The 24,329-nt window shown below is 45.4% G+C and overlaps 1 protein-coding gene across 3 annotated transcripts in view; it reads right to left on the reverse strand.

The window, feature by feature from the left end:
• Positions 1 to 24,329, reverse strand: part of LOC137426552 (ras-associating and dilute domain-containing protein) — a 147,185-nt gene that overhangs the window by 114,400 nt on the left and 8,456 nt on the right. For all 3 annotated transcript variants that reach the window (XM_068115173.2, XM_068115174.2, XM_068115172.2), the window contains exons 3-5: positions 21,694 to 21,958; positions 4,112 to 4,518; positions 2,957 to 3,601 (exon numbers count right to left, since the gene is read on the reverse strand). In XM_068115173.2, the coding sequence (XP_067971274.2) occupies positions 2,957 to 3,601; positions 4,112 to 4,518; positions 21,694 to 21,958 (1,317 nt within the window). The remainder of the gene's footprint in view (positions 1 to 2,956; positions 3,602 to 4,111; positions 4,519 to 21,693; positions 21,959 to 24,329) is intronic.

Below are 24,329 nucleotides of genomic sequence, written 5' to 3' on the forward strand. Positions count from 1 at the left end.
AACCGTAGTGTATATAGCACCCACGCACCTCATCACCAGTACGGCAATACGATGCCCTTCCATTGATTAGTACGAGGTCTTTGTTTTTATCACTTATTGATATGTACACTCAGGTGTTATCATCGATAGATTTAAGTAAATATCCAGTGAGTGTTTGTTTTTCCACTCGACTTTGTCTTGTTTTTGTAAAGAGATAATCCATCACACGCATGTTAAGCCAAACTATTTAGGCCAGATAATCACAGCCCATAATACATTCCGGGGTTTTTTTTAATATCGGTGCACATTAGAGTCATGAGGCCTAGTGCTGGACTTGCACGTAAAGTTACAACAATTTTTAAGTGAGCTAGTAAAGAAATGTACAATGATTACTAGACGTCAAGGTTATAAATCTTCTGCATACAATTGGTTGGAGGTGGTGGGAATGAGGAGTGAAGGATGTTCCTAATGAAAATGTGAAGGAAAGAGGAGGGAGAATAGAGGAGGGAAGAAGGGCCTGTGTTTGTGGCCTTGGTCTGTGATCAAGTGGTTCTATTTAATCGACCTACAAGGCCTTCATCTGCAGCTTTATGGAATACTGCTCTCTCTCCTTTGGGTTGGTGCACCTGCCATACACCTTGCCCAGGTTGTCATCATTGAAACCAAGGCCTTCAAAATCATTGGGATCTCCCGTGATGACGCTGAGTCTATGGGCCGATCACTTTCACATTGCAGACAGAGCTCTGTGGTCTCTCTGTGTTCTACCGCCTCCTTTCTGGTCTTGCTCCCTCTACCATTTCCAACTACCCACCCCCCTCCAATGTTTCTGCAGGGTGCACCTGGTCTGCCAGTAACACCCTTATTAAATTCCCCAAATCCAGACTCACATCCACTCATTCATTCCTCTTTCATCTTGGCTGTGGAACCAACTTCCTCAGTCTCTTTAATCTCATTCTTCCCTCCAGGGCAACAAGACAGCTGTTCACCACCATCTCAGGCCATTCCCCATCCATACTCATGATCTTTTCTGCCCTCATCAACACCCACAAGCCCACCTCTTTCTAAGTTTCCAGGTTATCTCCCCAAATGCTCCCTCACCCTCCTCTTCAATTTTTTCTTCCATTTCTGTTTCTTCCCAAATTTTCCCTTCCACTTCCAGCTGTGATTTAGAGTTAGCGTTTGTATCTAGCTTGTTCATCCCATGTCCCCCACCTCCCCTTGCTCTCATTATTCCCAGTGTTCTTTCTTCCTTCAGGTCTACTTCTACTTTGTCCCTCTACCCTGCTCATGGTGTGTCCCTTCCATCCGCCCTTCCTATTTCCATTGTTATTACCTCCACCGCGGAAGATCGACGGAGGTTGTGTTTTCACCATTGTTTGTCTGTTTGTCTCTGAGCAGGACATCTCAAAAAAGTTGTAGACGGATTCGGCTGAAATTTGGTGGAGAGGTTTGGTGTGCGACAAGGACGAAATGTTTTTATTTTGGTGAAGATCCAGATCCGGATACTAATTTTTGTTCTGTTATGTCCTGGTCCATTCTGTGTTGTCGGTGCTCCATGAGCGTCAACTTTGTATACAAAACAAAATCTGCTGTTTGTAACCAGGATTCCAGTTTGTAAAACATTCCAGTGTTAGTAACCAGGCGGTTGATAAAAAGTAGTAGTGGTGTCCAACACAAAGAGCTGGAACGCCATGGGTACATCGACCCTTGAGCTTTCGTAAGGGGCTTGCCTTCAGACGATGATATGCACCTTGACTGGATAGTTCATACACACTCGCCTCCTTCCGGCTTAGCCTGCAGAACCTCATGCTTCTGTTAGTAAAGATAGGCAAACCATATGAGTGTTTACTTGTTCCGTTGTCCTGACGAAGGGCTAACCCTCAAAATTTCAGCCTTACTTCATTTCCCATGACAGTAAACATACTCTTAAGAAACTTTTAGTTGATAAAATCCTTGTTCATTTTCGCATTATAGGGTTGGAGGGGTCAAGGGCGAAGGGGGAGCTAGCACATATAATGGATTAGGACATAACAGAACAAAAGGAAAAGTAGAAAGAGGATGGAAAACACACAAACAGTAGGGTTGAGGGACAAAATATAGAGGGACACTTGGATGTGTAAGGGATGTGGGGAAGAATGAGGGGTGCAGGTGGACAAGATGGATATAGTTACAAACTCTCAGGAAGGAAAAACTGGAAACTTGGAAAGAGTTGTGCTTGGGGAGTGATAATGGAGGTAGAAAAGATCATGGTTTAGGATAGGGGATGATCTGGGATGGTGGTGAACAGCTGTCTTGGTGAATAACTTTCCTTCTTCATAACGAGTGAAAGTCTTTCTCCGATTAATATCCTCGTGACGTGCTTGGCAGGCCTACGGATCTTTCAAGGCGACAACTGCTAGCGTACGATTCCGAGCACATGGAATTGACGGAATCCTTACAAGGAACTTCAAGGCAAGAAGAGGCACTTAGGCCTATTATCAGGCCTGCGTGATGGTTGCCGACCTATGGTTGTTTGTCCGTGCTCTATAGAAGAAAGGTACCGTTTTTAAAGTCTTCAGTATGGCTCGGCCGGAGATCGAACCGCCGACCTCTCAAACTCACAACAGATACACCACCGAGTCTAGTAAATTAAAATGTCACTTACAGAAGACATTCAGCTCAGAGGCTGCGTCATCTGGAATGGTGGAATAACAGTTCAGTAATTTTTCCATAAGGATTTGAAGCTAAAGACTACGAATTATGATGGTGCCCTGAAAGAAAGATGTCATGCTTACCTCAAGCCACCTGGTTTTGAGAAACAACCGACCATACATCAATGATGACATGGCTTGAGACATGGCACGAGATATTGGTGAGAAACACAGGACATTTACAAAAAGTCATTAATTTTCTCGGGGCTACGCGCCATGTGGTTGAATTGCATTGAACATTGCTAAACAAGAACAATGACGATACGACCAATCACCGCAAAGCTCACCCACGCCGTGGTCTGCAGGAGGCTGGCTATCTTCAGGAGGAGTCTGCGGAGGTCTTCGGGCTGCAGAGCAAAGGCCGCATGCTGTGCACACAAGCACAGCAGGTGCGCCGGAGTCAACTGATACTCCTCGCCTCCCGGTTCAACGAGGCCGGCAATCGAGTCCAGCAAGAGGTCCTCTAAAGCTGGATCATATTCTAGTAAAAGTACAGAACGACTCCCTTCTCCGGACGGTCGTGCCTGAAGCCTTGATCTACCAGCTGAGACTCCACAAAGCCTGCAAGGCATACCTGCATCAGGTGGCCTGGGCCAAGACGAAAGGAAAGCAGGGTCCAGGACACGGCGTGTCTTTTGCTGTGGCTGGGTGGCATCGTGGTAAATGAAAAGGTAATGCTCCCCCAGCCCAACGAGGTCACCGGGTCGCAATATCGCCTGCCGCTCGAGCGGAGCCCCGTTGTGGGTGACCCTTGCACGTCGGAAGGGCTGGAGCGTGATGGGACCTGTGCCACATAGTTCGGAGCGCCCGATGCGACAATGTCGTGGAAGAATGTCGGGGGCAACCAAGATGATATCATTCTTGTCATCCCCTGAGCCATGCTCTCGGCCAATCACGTGCCGCTGCCCACTCATAAGGTAGACCAAGAAGTCCTGCAAAGTAAATTTAACACTCAAACTGAATTCATGAACTGCTGTACATTGGGAAGGCCAAAACCAATGTTATTCCAATAAAAAAAACACCAAAATACGAGATTCAAGACAAATGGTGCAGGGATCGAAAGTTCACTTGACTTCAAGGGAAGTTAAATTTAGTAAAAAGGCAAAAGTGGCAGAATTTATGAGCAATGAAGTCATTGATAATGTTTTGATTACAAGAGCAAAGCACATGGCTATTCCCATTACTGGATAAGCTGACTGGTCTAGTTTTGAATCCGTTGATCAAAAGCCTAGGTGGTTGAGTTATCATCACTTTACTAGAGAAATATCCACAACAGTTTGGTAGTGCACAGGAATAGAGAGTATAAAAGCTAGTAGGTGTTAGAAAGGTAAAATTACAAGAGGACAAGGGTGGGAGAGCTAATGGAGCTGTTCAATGAGCGTTTAGATTAGAGGGCTTCCAAGATGCAAGGGAGAGAAAGAACCAGGGTATGTCAAGGTTACCTGTCTATTGTCATAACCCTGTAGCAAAAGGAGGTATGGCGCTTCGACAGGTGGGTGCATAGAGAACTGAGAACAGTTGTCATCACTGCTTTCCGTTTCCTCGCTCTCTCGCACACCGCACTGCGGACAGCTTTCCTCGGCCATTGTCATTGCGAAATGGACCGGCCTGTGAGGAGCTGCCGGGGAGGGCATAACACCCTCCACTCTGGCCTGTCGTGGCAAGGCCGGACTCGGGCGGTCCTTGCGAACCAAGGGGATCTGCATGTCACTGACTGTTCGTCGTAGATCGCTGGAACTGATCCACTCAGCATAGCCACCATTAGCAGAGCCCATGCTAGGTGTCGTGCCATGAACTGTGGACTTCCGGGCCCGGCTCATCTGTAGGCGTCTGGCCTGTGCATTGATTCCTGCCAATGATAAGAAAAAACAGTCAGAAATAAACTTTCTTGGTGAAATATATAGAAACTGTATTCAAGTTACTCACATGCTCACATCTCACATGGCAGGATGGTCTCGAGTCTAGACTCTAGAGCCGTGGTTCTTAACCTGGGTTCGACCGAACCCCAGGGGTTCAGTGAGCCAGTCTCAGGGGTTCGGCGGAGGTCCTCCGAAACGCATTGCAACTTGTTTTTTTTTTGGTTTTAGTTTTGTATCAATTTTGAATCTATGTGTAATTACGCTTATTATTAATATTATTATTTTGCTATGTATATTACGAACGAATGGAAATGTTATTTGTAATTGTAATCCCATCCCATTCATGGTTTCTCTGGTCTGTGTTTAAGATAAGTTGTTTCACACTGACTGTAGAAAGTTTAATCAATGAGCAACTTGCTAATTATTCTGTTGATGGTGCTTACTTGCTTACTTACTTACTGGATTTTGGACTTTGCAGGTGTTCGGAAATTCCAGTGAATAGCCTTGATTAGCTTGCCGTGTGCCGTGCGTCATTGGTCGCGCCTTTCTTTGGAGTTACTGATTAATTGAAAAGATCTCGCGAGATCTTGGAGACGGCGGCAGGGATTTTCGAAGCTCCACACGGTCTCCACGTTTTTCGAAGTTAAGTCTGTTCACAATTGTATTTTGTCGAAACTGTATTTATCTTTCGGTGTGTGAAGTTATTGTGTGCAACTTTGGTTGTTTCTCGGTGTTTATCTTTCATAAATTGATCGTCTGTTTGCCGTGTCGTGTCTTGAGGCCTTGTACAGTGTGCACTGTACAACCTTGAGGCTTTGTTTTTCTCTCAGCGGTCCGTCTTTTGTGATCCAATAACTTTCGTTCTCTGTATTCCCAGTCTTTTCACCCATAGCCTACTTCCTTGTGGAAATCTCAACTCAAAAAAAAAAAAAAAAAAAAAAAAAAAAAAACATTTTCCTTCTCTGTTCTCATTCGTTTATTCATTCTTATTCGTTCGTTCGTTCTTCGACCACGTGTTTCTCCCCCATTTCCCCAGATAGTTTTCACTCATTAACCTTCAATGTTTACACTTTCCCCTCAAGTTATGTATTCCGTCATATTTTATAACACCTTTTTCTTCTTCTTCTTTAAAAGGCTGCTTTCGACTTGCTCACCAAATCAATTCATCCCAAAAAAAATATCCATCTCCTATAGTGCCTTTTTTCTACATTCCCTAAACTCTCCTGCACTCCATCCTCCATCCAGCGTCCTTAAACGTATTTTTAACTCGAAGGTCACAAGAAACTCATTTTGCAATAAATGTTCGTTTCCCATAAATCGTACACTTTCAAAAATCCAATCTCACCCCTCCCCTCCAAATCTTCCCCATAACCCCTCCCCTCCAAATCTTCCCCATCACCCCTCCCCTCCAAATCTTCCCCATCACCCATCCCTTTCAAATCTCCCCTCTTGCCCCCTCCCTCCTAAACTACCCCCTCACCCCTCCCCGCCAAGACGCCCCCTCGCCCCTCCCCTCCTAGACTCCTGCCTCACCCCTCCCCTCCAAATCTCCCCCATATCCCATCCCTTTCAAATCCCTCCCCTTGCCCCTTCCCTCCCAAACTCCCCCCTCACCCCTCCCCTTCAAATCTCCCCACCCTCATTGCTTCTCAATTTCCCCCCTCTCACTCCCCCTCCTCAAAGCGTCCTCCCCGCTTCTTCCCCCTTCAAACTCTCACCTCCATCTCCCCCAACCTTCTGCCTCGCTCTTCCCCCTCCTCAAATAACACCTCATTGTGGCTCACCCAATCACCATCAAACCTTTTGTCCGCCCCATCCTTCCCTTTCTCCGAGCTATTCTGAAATCTCTGACACACCTTCAACAGCTCTCCCTACCTCTTCCACCTCTTCCACATCTTACCCTACCCCTCCTCCCCCCTGTTCTGTATCTGATGCTCCCCCTTCCTCTTCATTAACGGTATGGACCTCAAACATCCGGGGCCTTCGTTCAAACTTAACTGATCTCTCCATACAGGTTGCTTCTGTCAAACCAGACGTGATCTGCTTAACAGAAACTTTCCTCCTTTATGATGTCTCTGATTCCATAGTATCTCTCCCGGGCTACTCCCTCCTCCGGTATGATAGACCTGAGCCTCGTCCTGGAGGCGGGGTTGCTATCTTTATCAAAAACTCTCTTCCTCACTCGCCCTGCACTGCACTCTCTCCACCTCACCCCCAGGAATACCTCTGGCTACGGCTTCCCCTTCGCTCCCACCTCTTGTTCATATATGTGTTGTACCGTCCACCAAACAGTGATGACTCAATCTACATCTCGCTGTCTGATGATATGGACCAACTTCTATCGACTCATCCCAACTCTCTCTTCCTCATATGTGGTGATTTCAACTGTCATCATGCCAGTTGGCTGGGTGTGGGTACCTCTCTCACCAGCCATGGCTCCTCAGCAAAGGACTTCTGCGACTCACTGGGACTGACACAATCTGTCAATTTCCCGACCCGGATCTCAGTCAACGGAACATCTTCTCTTCTGGACTTGGTTATGACTAACTTCCCTGAAAATGTCTGCTGCTCTTCTTCTGCTCCGATCGGATCATCTGATCATGTCCTTGTTAAAGTGGACATCTCTCTGACCATCCTCAGGGAGCCTGCTCAGCGTCGACGAGTCTGGCATTTCACTCAGGCCAACTGGCACGGTCTTCAAGCAGCCATCAATCATCTGGACTGGTCTCCCATCTCTACCACCTCTGACATCAACTCATCCTGGGAATTCTTCCAAAGTAAATTGCTCTCTCTCATGCACAGATTTATCCCATCTCGTCTTCAGTTGTCATACCCTTCCTCCCGTCCATGGTACACGGAATCTTGTGGTGAGGCTGTTGCCCAGAAACAACTTGCCTTCGTCTCCTGGAAAGCAAATCCAACGGAAGGAAATCTCATTTCCTTTCACAAAGCCCGAAACAAGTGTGTGTCCACCCTCAGGAGAGCCAGGAAACAATATCTCTCCGTTCTCAAGACCGAACTCTCTTATCTGTCTCCCTCTTCCAAATCCTGGTGGCATCTGGTCAAATCCGTTTCTGGTGTTTGTTCCCCCTCCATCCCCTCCCTTACCTCAAACGGCTACACAGCTGACTCCGCACGTGAAAAAGCTGAATGCCTCAACTCTGTGTTTGCCTCTAAATCTTGTGTCCCAAACCCATCCCTCTCTGTACCCACCATACCCAGTCGTACCCTGCTGCTCCTGGACTCCGTGTCCTTTCCTCCTGACAAGGTGGAAAAGTTTCTGTCAACCCTCGACTCTGATTCTGCAACTGGACCCGACGGCATCAGCCCACGGGTCCTAAAATCCTGCTCTGCTGCTCTGTCTCACCCTCTCTCTGTTCTCTTCACCCTCTCTTTTGCTCAAGGTCAACTGCCATCTGCTTGGAAATCAGCCAACATCACCGCTTTGCACAAAAAAGGTGCAAAAACAGATCCTAGCAACTACAGACCAATCAGCCTTCTCCCAATTATCAGCAAAGTCATGGAATCCATCATTGCTTCGGATATGAAATCTTTCCTCTTCTCCAATGGCTTGATCTCTGATCATCAATTTGGTTTCAGACCAGGTCACTCTACTCTGGACATGCTGCTTCTGCTGTCTCAACAATGGATGGAGGTCCTCAATGCCAAACAGGAAATTAGAGCTGTCTCCCTCGACATATCACGTGCCTTCGACACGGTCTGGCACCCCGCTCTGCTCACCAAACTCTCCTCCTTTGGTATCCATGGAAATCTCCACGCATGGCTGGCGGACTTCCTCTCTAGTCGTCGTCAACGTGTGGCCCTGAATGGGTTTCTCTCATCTCCTCTTCCTGTTCAGGCTGGAGTTCCCCAAGGCAGTGTTCTGGGCCCCGTGCTTTTTCTGGTCTTCATCAATGATCTCTCTGACTCTCTCGAAAATCCTCTCTATCTCTTTGCTGATGACTCCACTCTCTGCCGCTCCATTCCTCTTCCCCCAGATCGGCAGTCTGCTGCCTCCTCACTCTCTGAAGACCTGGACAAAATCACAGACTGGTCAAACAAGTGGAACATGTCTTTCAATCCTGACAAATCTCACACTCTTACTATGTCTCTCCGAAAAGATCGACTGGACAACCCTCCCATCTACTTTCTCAACAATCCTCTCCAAGAAGTTCTGTCGCTCAAGATTTTGGGTCTCACTATCTGCCATGATCTTTCTTGGGAAAACCACATTTCCAAGCTGGCCTCCAAAGCCAGTCGCCGACTGGGCATCCTCCGTCGTGCGAAGTCCTTCCTCGGCACACCTGAGCTCCTCACCACATACAAGGCTTTCATCCGCAGCTCAATGGAATACTGTTCTCCCCTATGGGCCGGTGCTCCTGCCTCACACCTAGCTCGGCTTCACGCTGTTGAAACCAAAGCTTTCAGAATTATTGGAATCTCCCGCGATGAAGCTATCTCTGAGGGCCTTTCACTCACTCACCGCAGGCAGGTAGGTGGTCTTTCTGTCTTCTACCGACTCCTCTCCGGCCTTGCACCCCCAGCTCTCTCTGTGCTCTGTCCCCCAAATATTCCTACAGGTCGCACAAGATCTGCCAGCAACCCTCTGATGGTTAAACTGCCGAAATCTCGGCTCTCTGCTCACCTTCACTCTTTCATTCCTCTTTTCTCCCGCCTCTGGAACAAACTCCCTCACTCCCTTCAATCCCACTCCTCCCTCCAGGTCTTTAAAACAGCTGTTCACCACCATCTCTTATCTTCCCCCATCCAAAACCTTGATCTTTTCTACCCCCGCTAATTCACACCAGATCCACCTTGTTTGAAATTCCAACTTCTTTCCTGGAAGTCCTGGCAGTGTCCATATGTTTTATACCTCTCCCACCGGCCCCTTCCCACGCCCCCCCCCCCCCAAGCCCTCGCCCTCTCTCAGATCTCTCGATGTCTCCATGTCTCTCGGTCACTGCTCTCAAATGTTGTGTTTGTGTCCTTCCCCCTCTCTCCCCATCTTGTCTACCGCTCCCTATGTTATATGTTTTATGTGTCGGTTTGTCTTTCTGTGTGATTAATGTTCGCTCTTTCACGAGCCTCGACCTTGTATACAAAAAAAAAAAAAAAAAAAAAAAAAAAAAGTAAGATGGAAAATGTTTGTGGATATGCAGGGTGGGTTCAGAGTTATATTAAAGTCAAAAGTGGATGGTGATTATAAAATATGATTGAATTACTCAGAAAATTAGGTGGAGGTGATATCTCCTTTGGTCGCAATTCGAAACTAACAAGTCGCAGTTTTCTATGTAATATTATAATGGGATTTGAGGTGACAGAGTTGAGTAGATAATAAATCCCGTCATCGTAACTATAAGTTATGTTTTCTTCGTTAAAATTTCTCAGTTTTCAGAGGGGTACTGATTATATTTAAGCATGTTCCTTTTTAAATTTTTGTCATATAATTATTTGCCCAAACTCAATTAAGATCAGTTTATTACTTTTTTGTTTTTTTTTGCAGTGTGTCGAGCAAAAAAAAGGAAGTGGTCGGAGGATTTTGTGCGGTACGGGTTCACGTGTTTGACGGAACGGCATGGAAGTCAGCGTCCTCAATGTATGCTTTGCAATGTCAAGCTGAGCAACTCCAGTCTAGCACCAGCAAAACTACGGGAACACTTCAAAAAACTGCACGGCGAGGGGCAGTACAAAGACGCAACGCTGGATGAATTCAAATTGAAGAGAGTCCGATTCGACACAAGTGCTACCTTGCCCACTCTCGGTTTTGTTCCAATTGACAAACCGATCCTCACAGCGTCGTATGAAGTTGCGTACCTGATCGCAAAGCAGGGCAAACCGCACACCGTTGCCGAGACACTCATCAAACCGGCCGCGTTGAAGATGGCCAACATCATGCTGGGAAAAGCTGCTGAAAACAAGTCGTCTCTCGTTCCACTCTCAAATGACACCATCAGATGCAAAATCGACGACATGAGCAACGACATCCTCGCCCAGGTAGTTGCAGATTTAGACGCGAGCCCGACGAAATTCAGCCTTCAACTCGACGAGACCACCGACGTTTTGAATTTGAGCCAGCTCATCTTATTTGTGCGTTATGTCAAAGGAGACGAGATCAAGGAAGACTTCCTGTTCTGCAAGCCTCTCACAACAACGACGAAGGCAGCTGACGTGAAGAAGCTTGTGGATGACTTCTTCAGAAGCAACGGCCTCTCGTGGAACATGGTGTCTGCAGTTTGCTCGGACAGAGCTCCAGCCATGCTGGGATGCAACTCCGGTTTTGGAGCGCTGGTGAAGGCCAATGCACCACACATCATCGTCACACACTGCGTCCTGCACAGACACGCGCTGGCATCAAAAACCCTGCCTCCAAAACTGGCTAATGTTCTGAAAATCGTCGTTGAAACTGTGTATTACGTGAAAAGCCGTTTTCTGAATCATCGCATCTTCAAAGAGCTGTGCAATGAAATCGGCTCTGAATTTGAAGTCCTTCTCTACCACTCTAACGTTCGATGGTTATCACGAGAGAAGGTAGTGAGCCGTGTTTTTGCCTTACGTGTAGAATTAGCCCTGTTTTGCGAGAACACCAGCATTGCCATGCAACGCACTTCCAAGAGTCAGAGTTCATCCTCGCCTTGGCGTACTTGGCTGACATCTTCGACGCACTCAATCATCTCAATTGCCAGATGCAGGGCGGTGGATTGAATGTCATCGAATCTGAAGAAAAGCTGAGCGCTTTCCGAAAGAAGTTACCGTTGTGGAGGTGGCGAACAGAGAACGGCAACTTCACGAACTTTTCGCTACTGGACGAGTGCGTGAGCAGGATCGAAGATGAGTCTGAAGTTGGAGGCACTGCTGTACCGGGGGAGCTGAAGCAAGCGATTGCCACGCACTTGGATGAGCTGGGAAAGTCATTCGACGGCTACTTCCCCGACCAAGAGCAATACCCAGCATGGGTGCGCGGCAGCCGTTTACTTTCGACGTTGCAACGGCAGATGTCAACGACCAATACCTCGACGACCTCATCGAACTTCAGCAGAGCCAGACTCAACAACAACTCTTCGGCACAACAACACTCTCAACGTTTTGGTGCCGCCAAATGGAAGGGTATCCTCACATCGCTAAAATTGCCCTTGAGATCCTCACGCCGTTCATTACAACGTATCTCTGCGAGCATGCGTTTTCGAAACTGGTGGACATTAAAACAAAGAAAAGGAGCAGGCTTGCATTCAAAAATGATTTGAGGGTGGTCCTTGCCAAAACAAAACCACGCATTTCCCAGATCGCCTCCCGAAAAGAAGAACAGAAAACGCACTAAGATGCAATTCTTCATAAAAAAAAATTGTCAAATTTGAGGGGTTCCGCGAGTGTTCGGTGGGTTTCGTTAGGGTTCGGCGCCTTTAAAAAGGTTAAGAACCACTGCTCTAGAGGTATGCATACTTGCGCCTGAGCTGTCGAGCCTGGGTTCGAATTTCATCCCAGGTACAAACTGTGATCCCAGTGTTTCACAGGCAGGACAATTCATCAATGTGTGTGCTGTGCCTCGGATGGACGTTCAACTGGATGTACCGTCTGCCAGCATTAAGTTGGTGGGCGTTAAAGATCCCACCGTGTCTTTTGCGAAGATTAGCTGAGCTATTGCCGGCACCTTGAACAAATTCGAAATTTCTGCTTTTACCTACAGGAGGAACTGCATGTGTGGGACAGCTGTACCCCCAGCATATAATGCTACCTGCTGCTATGGGCTGCACTTCAAAGCCGAAGAAGGCATTTGGTGGGTGTTTATACAATATCACACATCATGTACTATGTATGAGGATGGATCATGACAAAGCAGGGATTTGTTTTCACTGCACCGCCAACTGTGCTCAGGCGGTCCTTGCAATCCTAGGCCTCATCCCAACAAAAAATTGCTCAAAAACACGATCACGAAAAAACACCAAGAATTCAATTTGGATCCAGCAGAGAAAGCAAGTACCATGCTGTACTCCATTGTGACAACTAGAGATGCGAACACTCTCCCTGATTCCAACCAGTAAACAAAGCAGAGCTGTGCGGAATGCCTAATATCCAGAAAAAGCTCCATGATCCGAAAATTATACTGCGCCTTTTGTGAAGCTCGGACTTGTTGCGGACTTTTTTTGATGTTGGGAAAAATACTTTGAATGATCGAAACTGCAAAAACACATACAGTGCTTGTGTTATTTCTGTTTATGAGGCTTTGTCTGATTGCCATGGGCCTTTCATCTGAAACATTCAAGGCCTTGCTTGGCTATTAAGGAACCAATTGACGTGTTCGGCCAAAATTTTACATTTACGGAACCCTTGCTCAGTTATTCCCCCTTCGTTTCTTTTGAAATCCTTGGACTTTGTTGACCCATATTTAGTCATTGATCCCACAATTGGTATGTGTCTCTAATTTAAAATATTTTCGAAAACATTCCAACGGATCATCCTCCTTAGCAGGAGATGAAGTTGCTTAAAGGAGCCTCACAGCAAGAAATACATTTTCGAGCGAGATCATCATCATTTTGTAGAGGCTGTGCCGTACTAGTAAGCTGGTACTCATTTTGCCAACCTCGGAAGGATGGCAGGCTGGGTCAACCCACCTGGTGTAATTTAACAGAACAACAAGGGCTTGAGCTGAAGACCCTAAGATCTTAAGCCAGCCACGTTAACCGTTAAGCCAACACCAGGATTATCCGAGTTAGTTTACCAATCCCTTACCAGCAGAATCAGCATTCAAACATGGAACTATCAGACTATAATGCACAAAACTCAGCCTGTTGAGCCAAGGCCGAACACTGAGACAATGTTATCCCCTAGAAATTGAATAGGTAATGGACAAGTCAACAGTACATAACATTTTAACCTGAGATCTGTACAGCTTCATGAGCTACGAGCTCAGATTGGAATTCAAAACAGGCCGATTTAGTGGGAATTTTAAACCACTCAGTGATACTCAACTCCATGACAATTCAAACATCATCATCACCATCACCACAATGCTTTCAGTCCACTGCATGACGATTGGCTTCCCAGAACTCATGTTGGGGGTTATAGACATATTTGTCATGCCTGCCAAATGTGGATTGGTGAGAGCTTGAGCAGGAATTTGTAATGTGTTTCAGGATGTTGGCGATAGGTCGCAGACCCTTAGTGGATTCTTAAATGTCAACCAACTAATGTCAGCGGACAGAACATCCGAGGGACGGCACACCCACTGATGAATCACTCTGCCTGTGAAACACCAGGGTGACAGTTGATAGCTGGGTTGGGATTCAATCCCAGGCTGGTCTAGAGTCGTGTGTATTGAGGCCATCCTGCCAACCCAGTAGATAAGATGTTCACATGCCATGGGAACTATCAACATACTTTGGTCAATGTGCATTTGGAAAGCTTTACATTTGACCTTTAAAATGCCGTATTCGTTTTTATGTGATAAGATTAAAAAACACACACATATATATAAATAAATATATACATATATATATATATACATATATATATATATATATATATATATATATATATATATATATATATATATATATATATATATATATATATATATCATGTGACAGATAGTTACACTGAAGTTTGTTACAATCACAGGAGTTCATTCATGGTAAATCAGACCCAAAAATCGGTCATCGGAATCAGATTCACCTAGAAAGTGATATATTTGTCCATTTGTAACTAGTGTGCAACAAAGCAAAGGGTTAAATCGTTTTGCTAAAACCAGAATGTCAAACCAAAGTAAAACATAGAAAAAGGAAACATTCAATAACAGGGTATACTGCTGATGCCAAGCTTTAGCTATGTCAATGTTTTTTTTTTACAAAAACAATTTTAGTTTCGGTACAGAAAGAAATCTCAAAAAAAATAAAAATAAGACAATTCTTATTCTGATGTATATTCACATAGCCCATGGGGAACTAGAATGGCACTCGGCAGAGCACATACCTACGCACGTACCTCCGCCAATCCAGATCTGGATCCGGAACTGAACCAAAATCGAATCAGCTTGTTCTTGTCACCTAACTAACTCATCCACTAAGTTTTGTCATAAATCGCCCAGAACTTTTTGAAATATGCAATATATCGTTTTTGGCCCTATCACTTCATGGTGAAGAATCACTTCAAAATTCTCATCCGGATTCCAAAAATTATCAGATTCTCATCTTCACCAAAATCGAATCGATACAGACAAGCAGACAGAGTTGAAAACATAACCTCCGTCCAGCTTCGGTGGCGGAGGTAACAAACTTAATTTGCTCAAAACAAAACAAACAAAATATTCAAGAAAAGCACAGCAAAGTAATTAAATAAATCCAAACAAAATAAAACATGATCGTTAATTCAAAAATCTTATTAAATTCCCAATTTCTCACCAACCTTACAAACTTGTAGTGACTCATTTTAAGCACCCCCCCCCCCCCTACCCATTGCATTGGCATGACGTCACATAAGTAAAATGAATCCCGCTTATTGTACACAAACTTCATTTTAACTAACTGCTTTATGAACATAATCAAATGGATTGCATCTGATGTATCCGGTAGCATTGCCTTCGCTGTGGTACGGTGGGTGCCTGAACCTGTGAAGGAATCAAATCTATGATATTCCGTATGACGACCTGATCCTGATTTTGTGAGAATCTGGAGTACATTTCATTGCAGCTCTTGCATATTACATGCCAGGGATCGGTTTTTCCGCTGCTCCTGAACCCAATTTTCCCCTCCTGAACCTGAGGGGGTGGATTTTGCAAATATCGTGCTCTGCATGACGTCTTCTTGTTAATTGCAAAATCGAAGATTTTTCAAGTACAGTATATTGGTTAGTTGTGTTTTTGGTTTTTTTTAATTTTGTATACTGAATCGAGGCTCGTGAAAGAGCTAACATTTACTTCACAAACAAATCAACCAGACAAACAAAATATATAAAAAGAGGGAGCGGAAGACAAGATGGGGAGAGAAGGGGAAGCACACAAACACAACATTTGAGAGCAGGGAGATGTGTGGAAGGGAGAGGGCTTGGGGGAAGGCGACGTGGGAAGGGGGGGGGGGGGGGGGAGAAGTATAAGACACAAGGACTTCCAGGACAGAAGTTGGTATTTAAAAAAAAGTGGAATTGGGGTGAAATTAGCAGGGGTAGAAAACAACAAGGTTTTGGATGGGGGAAGATAAGAGATGGTGGTGAACAGCTGTTTTAAAGACCTGGAGGGTGGAGTGGGATTGAAGAGAGTGAGGGAGTTTGTTCCAGAGGCGGGAGAAAAGAGGAATGAAGGAGTGTAGGTGAGCATAGAGTCTTGATTTTGGCAGTTTAACCATAAGAGGGTTGCAGGCAGATCTTGTGTGACCTGTAGGAATATTTGCGGGACAGAGCCCAGAGAGAGCTGGGGGGGGCAAGGCCAGAGAGGAGTCGGTAGAAGACGGAAAGACCACCAACCTGCCTGCGGTGAGTGAGTGAGAGGCCCTTGGAGTTAGCTTCATCGCGGGAGATTCCAATGATTCTGAATGCTTTGGTTTCAACAGCGTGAAGACGAGCTAGGTGTGAGGCAGGAGCACCGGCCCAGAGGGGAGAGCAGTATTCCATTGAGCTGTGGATGAAAGCCTTGTGTGTGATGAGGAGTTCAGGTGTGCCAAGGAAGGACTTCGCACGACGGAGGATGCCCAGTCGGCGACTGGGTTTGGAGGCGAGATTTGAAATGTGGTTTTCCCAGGAAAGATCATGGCAGATAGTGAGACCCAAAAGCTTGAGTGACAGAACTTCTTGGAGAGGATAATTCAGAAAGTGGATGGGAGGGTTGTCCAGTCGGTCTTTTCGGAGAGACATCGTAAGAGTGTGAGATTTCTCAGGATTGAAAGACATGTTCCACTTGTTTGCCCAGTCTGTGATTTTGTCCAGGTCTGCAGAGAGTGAGGAGGCTGCAGACTGCCGATCTGAGGGATGAAGAATGGAGCAACAGAGAGTAGAGTCATCAGCAAAGAAAGTGGTTCTGTCGGTTTGTGTTTGCTTGTTTGTCACCGGCCTACAGGTCACAATTCTAAACCAATCGTCACAAAACTTCAGCAAGTTGCAGAGGTCGTCCGAACTGAGAAGCCTATTGATTTTGAGGTCAAAGGTCAAAGGTCATCTGGAGGTCAAATTTCTAAAATCGCCATTTTAAATCAGATTGACTTGAAAATTGAACAGCATTTGCACATGGAGTCACTAACTAGGCAGAACAACTCGTTTTGTGGTCAAAAAATCAAAGGTCAACTCAAGGTCAAATTTCCAAAATCATAAATTTTCATCTGGAAAACCGTCAATTTTCAACCGATTGACTTGAAAATAGAACAGCATTTGCATACTGCCTCACTGAATTGGGAAACGTACTATTTTTGAGGTCAAAACGTCAAAGGTCAAATGGATCGTAAAAATCCTTTTATGGATTTATGAAAACGTAAAAATGAAAAGCTGAAATGTCTTGATTCAATAACTTCTGTAACATTCGTCTGTAATGTCTGCAGCATAAGGCTACATTTACACAGAGTATTAGGTTCCTAACTGATATCGTTTTTAGCATATGGGATTTATTTAGGGTTCTCAAATAAAAAGAAGTCACCCTGTATAAGAATATGATTTATAATACCGTCTACCACCAGGTGGTACTTCACAAACACTCTGCTTTATTCACTCTGTCGTTTGCCCGAGAATATCTTCCATCTGCTTGGAAGTGAGCTAACATCACCTTTGTCAGCCAACTTCTTGAAGACAAACACAACAACATGCATTTTAAGGCCATTTTCCCTGCTAGAGCAGGGGTTAGCCTTGCGGTCCCCATGACAATCTTCTCCATTTTGCCCTATTTTCTGCATCTCCCCTTGTTAACCCCCTTGCCCGCATTTCTTCTTCCACAATCTTTAGCCAAGTCTTTCTCGGTCTTCCCCATCTTCTACTTCCTTCTACATTCATTTCCATCACTCTTCTCAACCAGTCACTTTCATCCTTCCTCAACACATGCCCAAACCATCTCAACCTGTTCCTCTTCACAGCATCAATCACAGGCTCTATTCCCATCATTTTTCGCAATTCATCATTTGTCTTCCTCTCTCTCAACGATACTCCACACATCCACCGAACCATTCGCATTTCCACCCTTTCCAGCCTTCGTTGCTGCTCTACGTTCATTACCCATGTCTCGCTCCCATAAATCATAACACTTCTCACACATGCAGCATACACCTTTCCCTTCAGCTTCAACGACACTCCCCTCCTCATCAGCACGCCACTCAGTTCCCGAAACTTCTTCCATGCACATCTCACTCCAGCAACCGTTGCCGAGTCTGATCCACCTTCTCCATTCAGCATGTCTCCGAGGTAGCAAAATGTTTTCACACCTTCCAGCTTCACGCCATCTCCAAGATCCAACTCAACATTTCCTCCATCTGCAGCTCCCTCTGTGCACACCTAACATTTGAATGTAGCTGCCACACTGGTTAATGACCCTCTCAGACCACTACATTTTTGATGAACCCACTCAGTGCACATTGTACATTGAATGGAGTTCACTCTGACACCCTTCCTGCACACAGCACACGGCCACTTCCCAGTTCTTTCCACCTCACCACATGCTTTACCACTTGCCATCACCTTCGTCTTTCCGATATTCACCTTCAGACCCTTTGTCTCCATACATTCCCTCCACTTATTCATCTTTTCCTTCAGTCCATCCATACTTTCCGCAATCAACACCAGATCATCTGCATACAACACCTCCCACTGTAAACCCTCCTTTACGTTCTGAGCCAGCACCTCCATCACAGCTACAAATAGTAGTGGACTTCGTAGCGACCCCTGATGCACTCCCACCTTCACCTCAAACTCACCACTGTTCCCGTCCTTCGTCCTTACAGCTGTGCGCGCTCATTTGTACATTGCCATCACTACTCTGATCAACCATTCCTCCACTCCTAACTTCCTCAATGCCCATGTCACTACTTCGCGTGGAACCCGATCGAATGCTTTCTGCAGATCAACAAACCCAAGAAACAACTTCTTCCTTTCTCCATGTACTTATCCTGCAACTGCCTCACAATGAAAAGCACGTCTGTCGTTCCTCTTCCTGCCATACATCCAAACTGCATTTCGTCAATCTTCACTTTCTTCCTTATCCTCCTCTCCAACACCCTTTCCTATACCTTCATTCCATGCTCCAATAACTTTATCGCTCGATACGAGCCACAGTCCAGTGGGTCACCTTTCCCCTTGTATAGAGGGATGAGGGTACTCAGTTCCCAATCCACTGGAATTTTGGCCTTCTTTCACCACCAGATTGCAGATCTCTGTCATTCTCTTCACACCCCAACTTCCTGCTGCCTTAAACTTATCTCCCACAACTCCTGTCGGCCCTCCCGCTTTTCTACTCTTCATTGCTATTTTCGCTTCCTCAACTTCCTTCTCAGTTACCTTCTCTGCCGGTCCTAAAACTGGGTTACACTCTATGTTGCCATCCCATTCATTCTCTGCATTCAACAGCATTTCCATATATCTCTGCCATCTTCCTTTAATTCCATCTGGGTCCACAAAGATTTGTCCCACTTCATCCTTCAAGCAACTCACCCCCATCACATCACAACTCTCTTTCGCTATCTGCTTTGCAATCCTGAATACCGCTCTCTGACCCTCTTCCGCATCCAAGCGTTCTCCGAACATTTTCCTACATGCCTCCTGCGCCTTTGCCACCTCTTTCTTTGCAGCCTTCCTGGCTGCCTTATAACTTTCATGCTCTGCTTTTCTGCCCCCGTACCCTTCGCCTTCTGCCACTCATTGAACTTCTTCCGCTTCTCATCAATCTTCTTTCCAACTTCATCATCCCACCACCATGTTTCCGAGTGCCTGCCTCGGTGGTCCTTTTGTCCATCCACATACCTCACCAACAGCTCCCAACAGACTATCTTTCATTGACATCCAACCACTTTCAAGCTCAACCACATCATCCTCGACCCTACTCAGCCTCTCTTTTAATGCCTCCCTTGCTGTCACCTCTTTCAACCTCCACACCTTCATTCTCGGTTGGTACTTCACCCGCCGAGCTCTCCTCGCACCTTTCACCCTTATGTCGCAGACAACCAAGTGGTGCTGTGAAACAGCCTCCTCCCGCGGGATCACCTTTGTGTCCCGGAGGTGCCTCCTATCTCGCCTACGCACCATCAGGTAGTCAACGGGTTGTCGGCGACCCACCTGACATGTATGTAACAAGCTTATTATCCTCTTTCTGTAACTGAGTATTACAAATCAACAAATCAGCTCCATCAGCAAACTCCAAAATCCTTTCACCTTCTCCATTTCTCACACCATATCCGTAACCCCCATGAACTCCGTCAAAACCATCCATACTCCTTCCCACATGTCCATTTAGGTCTCCTCCTACCACAACAACTTCCTCATCTTTCACGTTTTCCATCAGCTTCTCTATCGCACACCAGAACTTGTCCTTCTCTTCATCGCTTCGACCAACCTGCGGAGCATATCCCGAGATGACGTTCACCAAGAGCTTTCCAATCATCATTTTCACCATCATCAACCTATCACTCACTCTAGTCACACTCACCACACTGTCTACAAACTCCTCAGAAAACATGACACCAACACCATTCACGCCCTCCGGGCACCCTTGCCACACAAACTTGTATTTCTGTCCCTGCCTACCCTTCACCATTCTCACACCACTTCCCTTCCATCTCGTCTCTTGCACACAACATATGTCCACTCTTCTTCTGACCAATACTTCCACCACTTCTCCTGATCTCCCTGTCATTGTCCCTACATTCCTTGTCCCAAACTTCAGAAACCGATCTCCACTTTGGGCATTAGACGTTTCGTCGTCATAAATGGAGTGATTTCCACCCTTGCTTCGATCGGGTTCCCCACCTTGAGTTTTGACGAGAGGGAGTGGGGTCCCCCACGGGGTACTTCGGGCTGTACACTGCCCATATGCAGTTGTAATTGTCATGGTTCTCTTTTTGAGGCAATGTTTTTCTGGCCGGATGCCCTTCCTGACGCCAACCCTTTTAGTCGCCTCTTACGACACGCAGGGATACGATGTACCTATTATAAACCGGGGTCCACACCGGGAAGGATGACAACTACGGGAAGGAAGTACACACGAACTTATTGAAGGATGACAATTATTCCCACTTTTTTGCGGGGTTGGCTGGGGGAAGCTTGACTCAAGTCTTTCACGAACCGGATATCCAGGCCTTACGCTTGACTAAGGTTAGGGCAGGAATTTGTAATTTAGCCAGGGTGCTAGCGATAGCTCGCCTCCTCTTCGTGAAGGACACTGTGGGATCTTTTATGTCAACCAACTAATGCCAGCAGACAGGCTGCCCAGTTTACTGATGGCACACATCCTGCCTGTGAAAGCCCAAGATGATACTCTAATGCTGGGCTCCAGGCTAGACAGCTTAGAGCTGAGTGTGCGCACCTCTATGCCATCCTGACACCCATCTTCATTACCATCTTTGTTGCTTATATATGGTTCTAAAAAATAAAAATTCACTCCACTTCTCTGCGAAGCTCAGTGTTGGATGCTTTGGTTTGAACCTCTGCTTAAAATGAATGAAATTAGGCATTTTGTAAATTTCTAATTATTCTCACAGATTTCAACATCAACGTAATGCGTATTATCAAGTTGTTTATCCTTAGTTACTTTGGATGCACTAAGGAAACATGCAAAATTTAGTTGGATTTCATTCAGTGTTTTTTTTTGTTTTTGAAGCACATTAGCATATAAAAAGAAACAGACAAATAGACTAAGAAATAAACAAATAATTCACTTATATAGCACACACACACACACACACACACACACACTAAAGCCCCAGATCCATTCCCAACCCCTTCTTCAAACTACACCTATTTTTTCCTTCACATTTCTCCTGTTAAAAATTCCCTTCTGAAGTCCAAAACAATTGTCCGATAAATGAATAATTCAGCAAACTGCGTATTGCCTTGTTGTGGGGGGTGGGTGCTCCAATCTGTTGCGATTTGTCTTCACAACCATTCGCTTACATTTCAACTCGAATCGGGTTCTTATAATTCTTGCAGCAACTCTTAACCACGAGGAAGCCTTTCAATTCCCTCCCATGATCTTACGGCACTCTCGAGCAACCGCACACCTGCAGTGAGTGTATCCGAGTCATTCGCAGACAACTCCTCGACCTTGGTACGAAGCCGCAGCTCATACCGCCGGGAGTACCCATCACGTGGTTTCCAGAGTGCCTGCAGCAAGAGCGGCTTCTCGTGATTTGCCACCAGACGAAGGCACTCCACACGCCATGTCCCCTCAGACCCGGACTGCTTTCCGATGACCTCGCAAAGAACATAGTCAGCCGCTCGTTCACGATCCAGAGAGTAGCGTTCCAAGGCCTCCTTCACAAGCTCCTGCCAAAATCAGCCAAAGCAATGGTGATTCTGTTAGGCCAATTACTCACTTGGTTTTACAACAAAGGCATGTTGACAATTGTTATATTACAATTGACAATTGATTCTGTTTGGCATATTGACAACTGCTGATCATCAAGTCATTTGGTTGAATGAACCTCTGAAAGTTTGACGAAGATCCGTTCGGCCATCTCTGAGAAAAATTGCGACAAACACACACACACACGCACGCACGCACGCACGCACACACGCACACACACACACACAGAGACCAACGGCTCTCTTATATTGTAGATTTTTAAAAGTTGTGAATGAGTTATGAATAAACTTGGTGAATGAGTTGTTTAGACGACAAGCACAAGATGATTAGATTTTGGCTCAGGTCCGAATCCAGATTCGGCCCATCAGTGGGATAGAAACCATAAACCGTTCAGCCTGGCGCAGGTATGCACTCTACCGAGTGCCCTTCCGGTTGATTCTGCATTGAGGTGCGGCCTGCAGCTCCAGGAAGGACCCCGATTCATCCCCCTCGATATGGCAAATTCAAAATCATAGACTTGGCGGGGAGGGTTTTGGCCTCTATCTTATGAGAGTCTGAAGGAATAAGTATGACAGACTTTAAAACGCCAAAGTACAGTACTATATTATGAGAAACATATTGTTCTCAATTATTGGAGGGAAAACCAAAATTGAAGGAGAAATTGTGTGGAAAGAGTTTTCATTTCTTTCACTTTCCAAATGCAAAGGCATCAGAAATGTGGCGCAACATCCTTCCTCATTCACCTGTTTGCCAAACTAGGCCCATTCAAACTATTTCATTTTTCTGAACCTGGAGGAAAGGTGCATGGAAGTGCATCTGATGGCAAAAATGAGGTCATGAATGCTGCAGAAGAACATTTTGAGGACCAAGGAGAAATGCTTCTTCCATGCGGCTTCGAGATATAAAAGAAAAGTTGAAGGAAGTCCGTTGAACTTAAGGGATATTATAATGAACTAGAACGACACTCGTTAGAGTGCATACCTGTGCCAGGCTGAACAGTTTACGATTTGTATCCCACTGATAGGCCAGATCTGCATTCGGATCTTCACCAAAAATCGAATGAATTGGGCCTTGCCACGCACGCAATCTGGGCACCACGTTTCGTTCGAATCTGTCCACAACGTTTTGAGATATCGTGCTCACAGGCAAACAAACAAGAAAGAGCAATCAGAGATTGCAAACCCTCACCAGGATGTATTTTCAGTGGGTTTTAAGGCTTTTGTGTTGAAACAAATATGGCGGCCGAACCACATGACCGATGACATCATCATTTTTTTTCTAAACTAATTTATTCCTACATTATGCTCAATAAATTTCATCTTAATCGCATGAAGTTTTGTACTTGTCGAATTATGATGTCATAATGGAGGCACCTATGACATCATCATTAACATATTTTATTCCCCATGGAGAGTTCTTTACATTGAGCCATGTCTCAATTTTTTCTATTCAGCGCTTTCGGAGATATAAAGGTGCAAATTTTTTCGGTTTTTCCAACATGGCGGCCGAACCACGTGACCGCTGACGTCATCATTTTTTCCCCCACCAATTTATGCCTACATGACGCTCAATAAATTTCATCTTGATAGGATGAAGTTTTGTACTTGTCGAATTATGATGTCATAATGGAGGCACCTATGACATCATCATTAACATATTTTATTCCCCATGGAGAGTTCTTTACATTGAGCCATGTCTCAATTTTTTCTATTCAGCGCTTTCGGAGATATAAAGGTGCAAAGTTTTTCGGTTTTTCCAACATGGCGGCCGAACCACGTGACCGATGACGTCATCATTCCCCCCCCCCCCACCCCCCACCAATTTATGCCTACATGACACTCAATAAATTTCATCTTGATAGGATGAAGTTTTGTACTTGTCAAATTATGATGTCATAATGGAGGCACCTATGACATCATCATTAACATATTTTATTCGCCATAGAGAGTTCTTCACATTGAGCCATGTCTCCATTTTTTTCTATTCAGCGCTTTCGGAGATATAGAGGTGCAAAGTTTTTCGGTTTTTCCAAGATTGCGGCCTAACCACGTGATCTATGACATCATAATTATCATTAAAAACTTATACAGGTAGAGTTGCACCTGATGGTGAAAATTTCCTGTCAATCAGACCAACGGTTGCAGAGAAAATCATATTTATTCTGTGCAGACAAACAAACAGACAGACAAACAGACAGACAAACGGATTTCAAATGCAATACCCTCTCCTCTGGCGAGGGTAACAAGAAAGACGCTGTGCAGAGCACGCTACTTGCGAAATCCCTAAAACAAATTTGACCTCAAAAATAAATATTAGTGGTTTAATTGAGTG

This window comes from Myxine glutinosa, chromosome 5, assembly GCF_964187855.1.
Source record: "Myxine glutinosa chromosome 5, kmMyxGlut1.1, whole genome shotgun sequence".
Lineage (NCBI taxonomy): Eukaryota > Metazoa > Chordata > Myxini > Myxiniformes > Myxinidae > Myxine > Myxine glutinosa.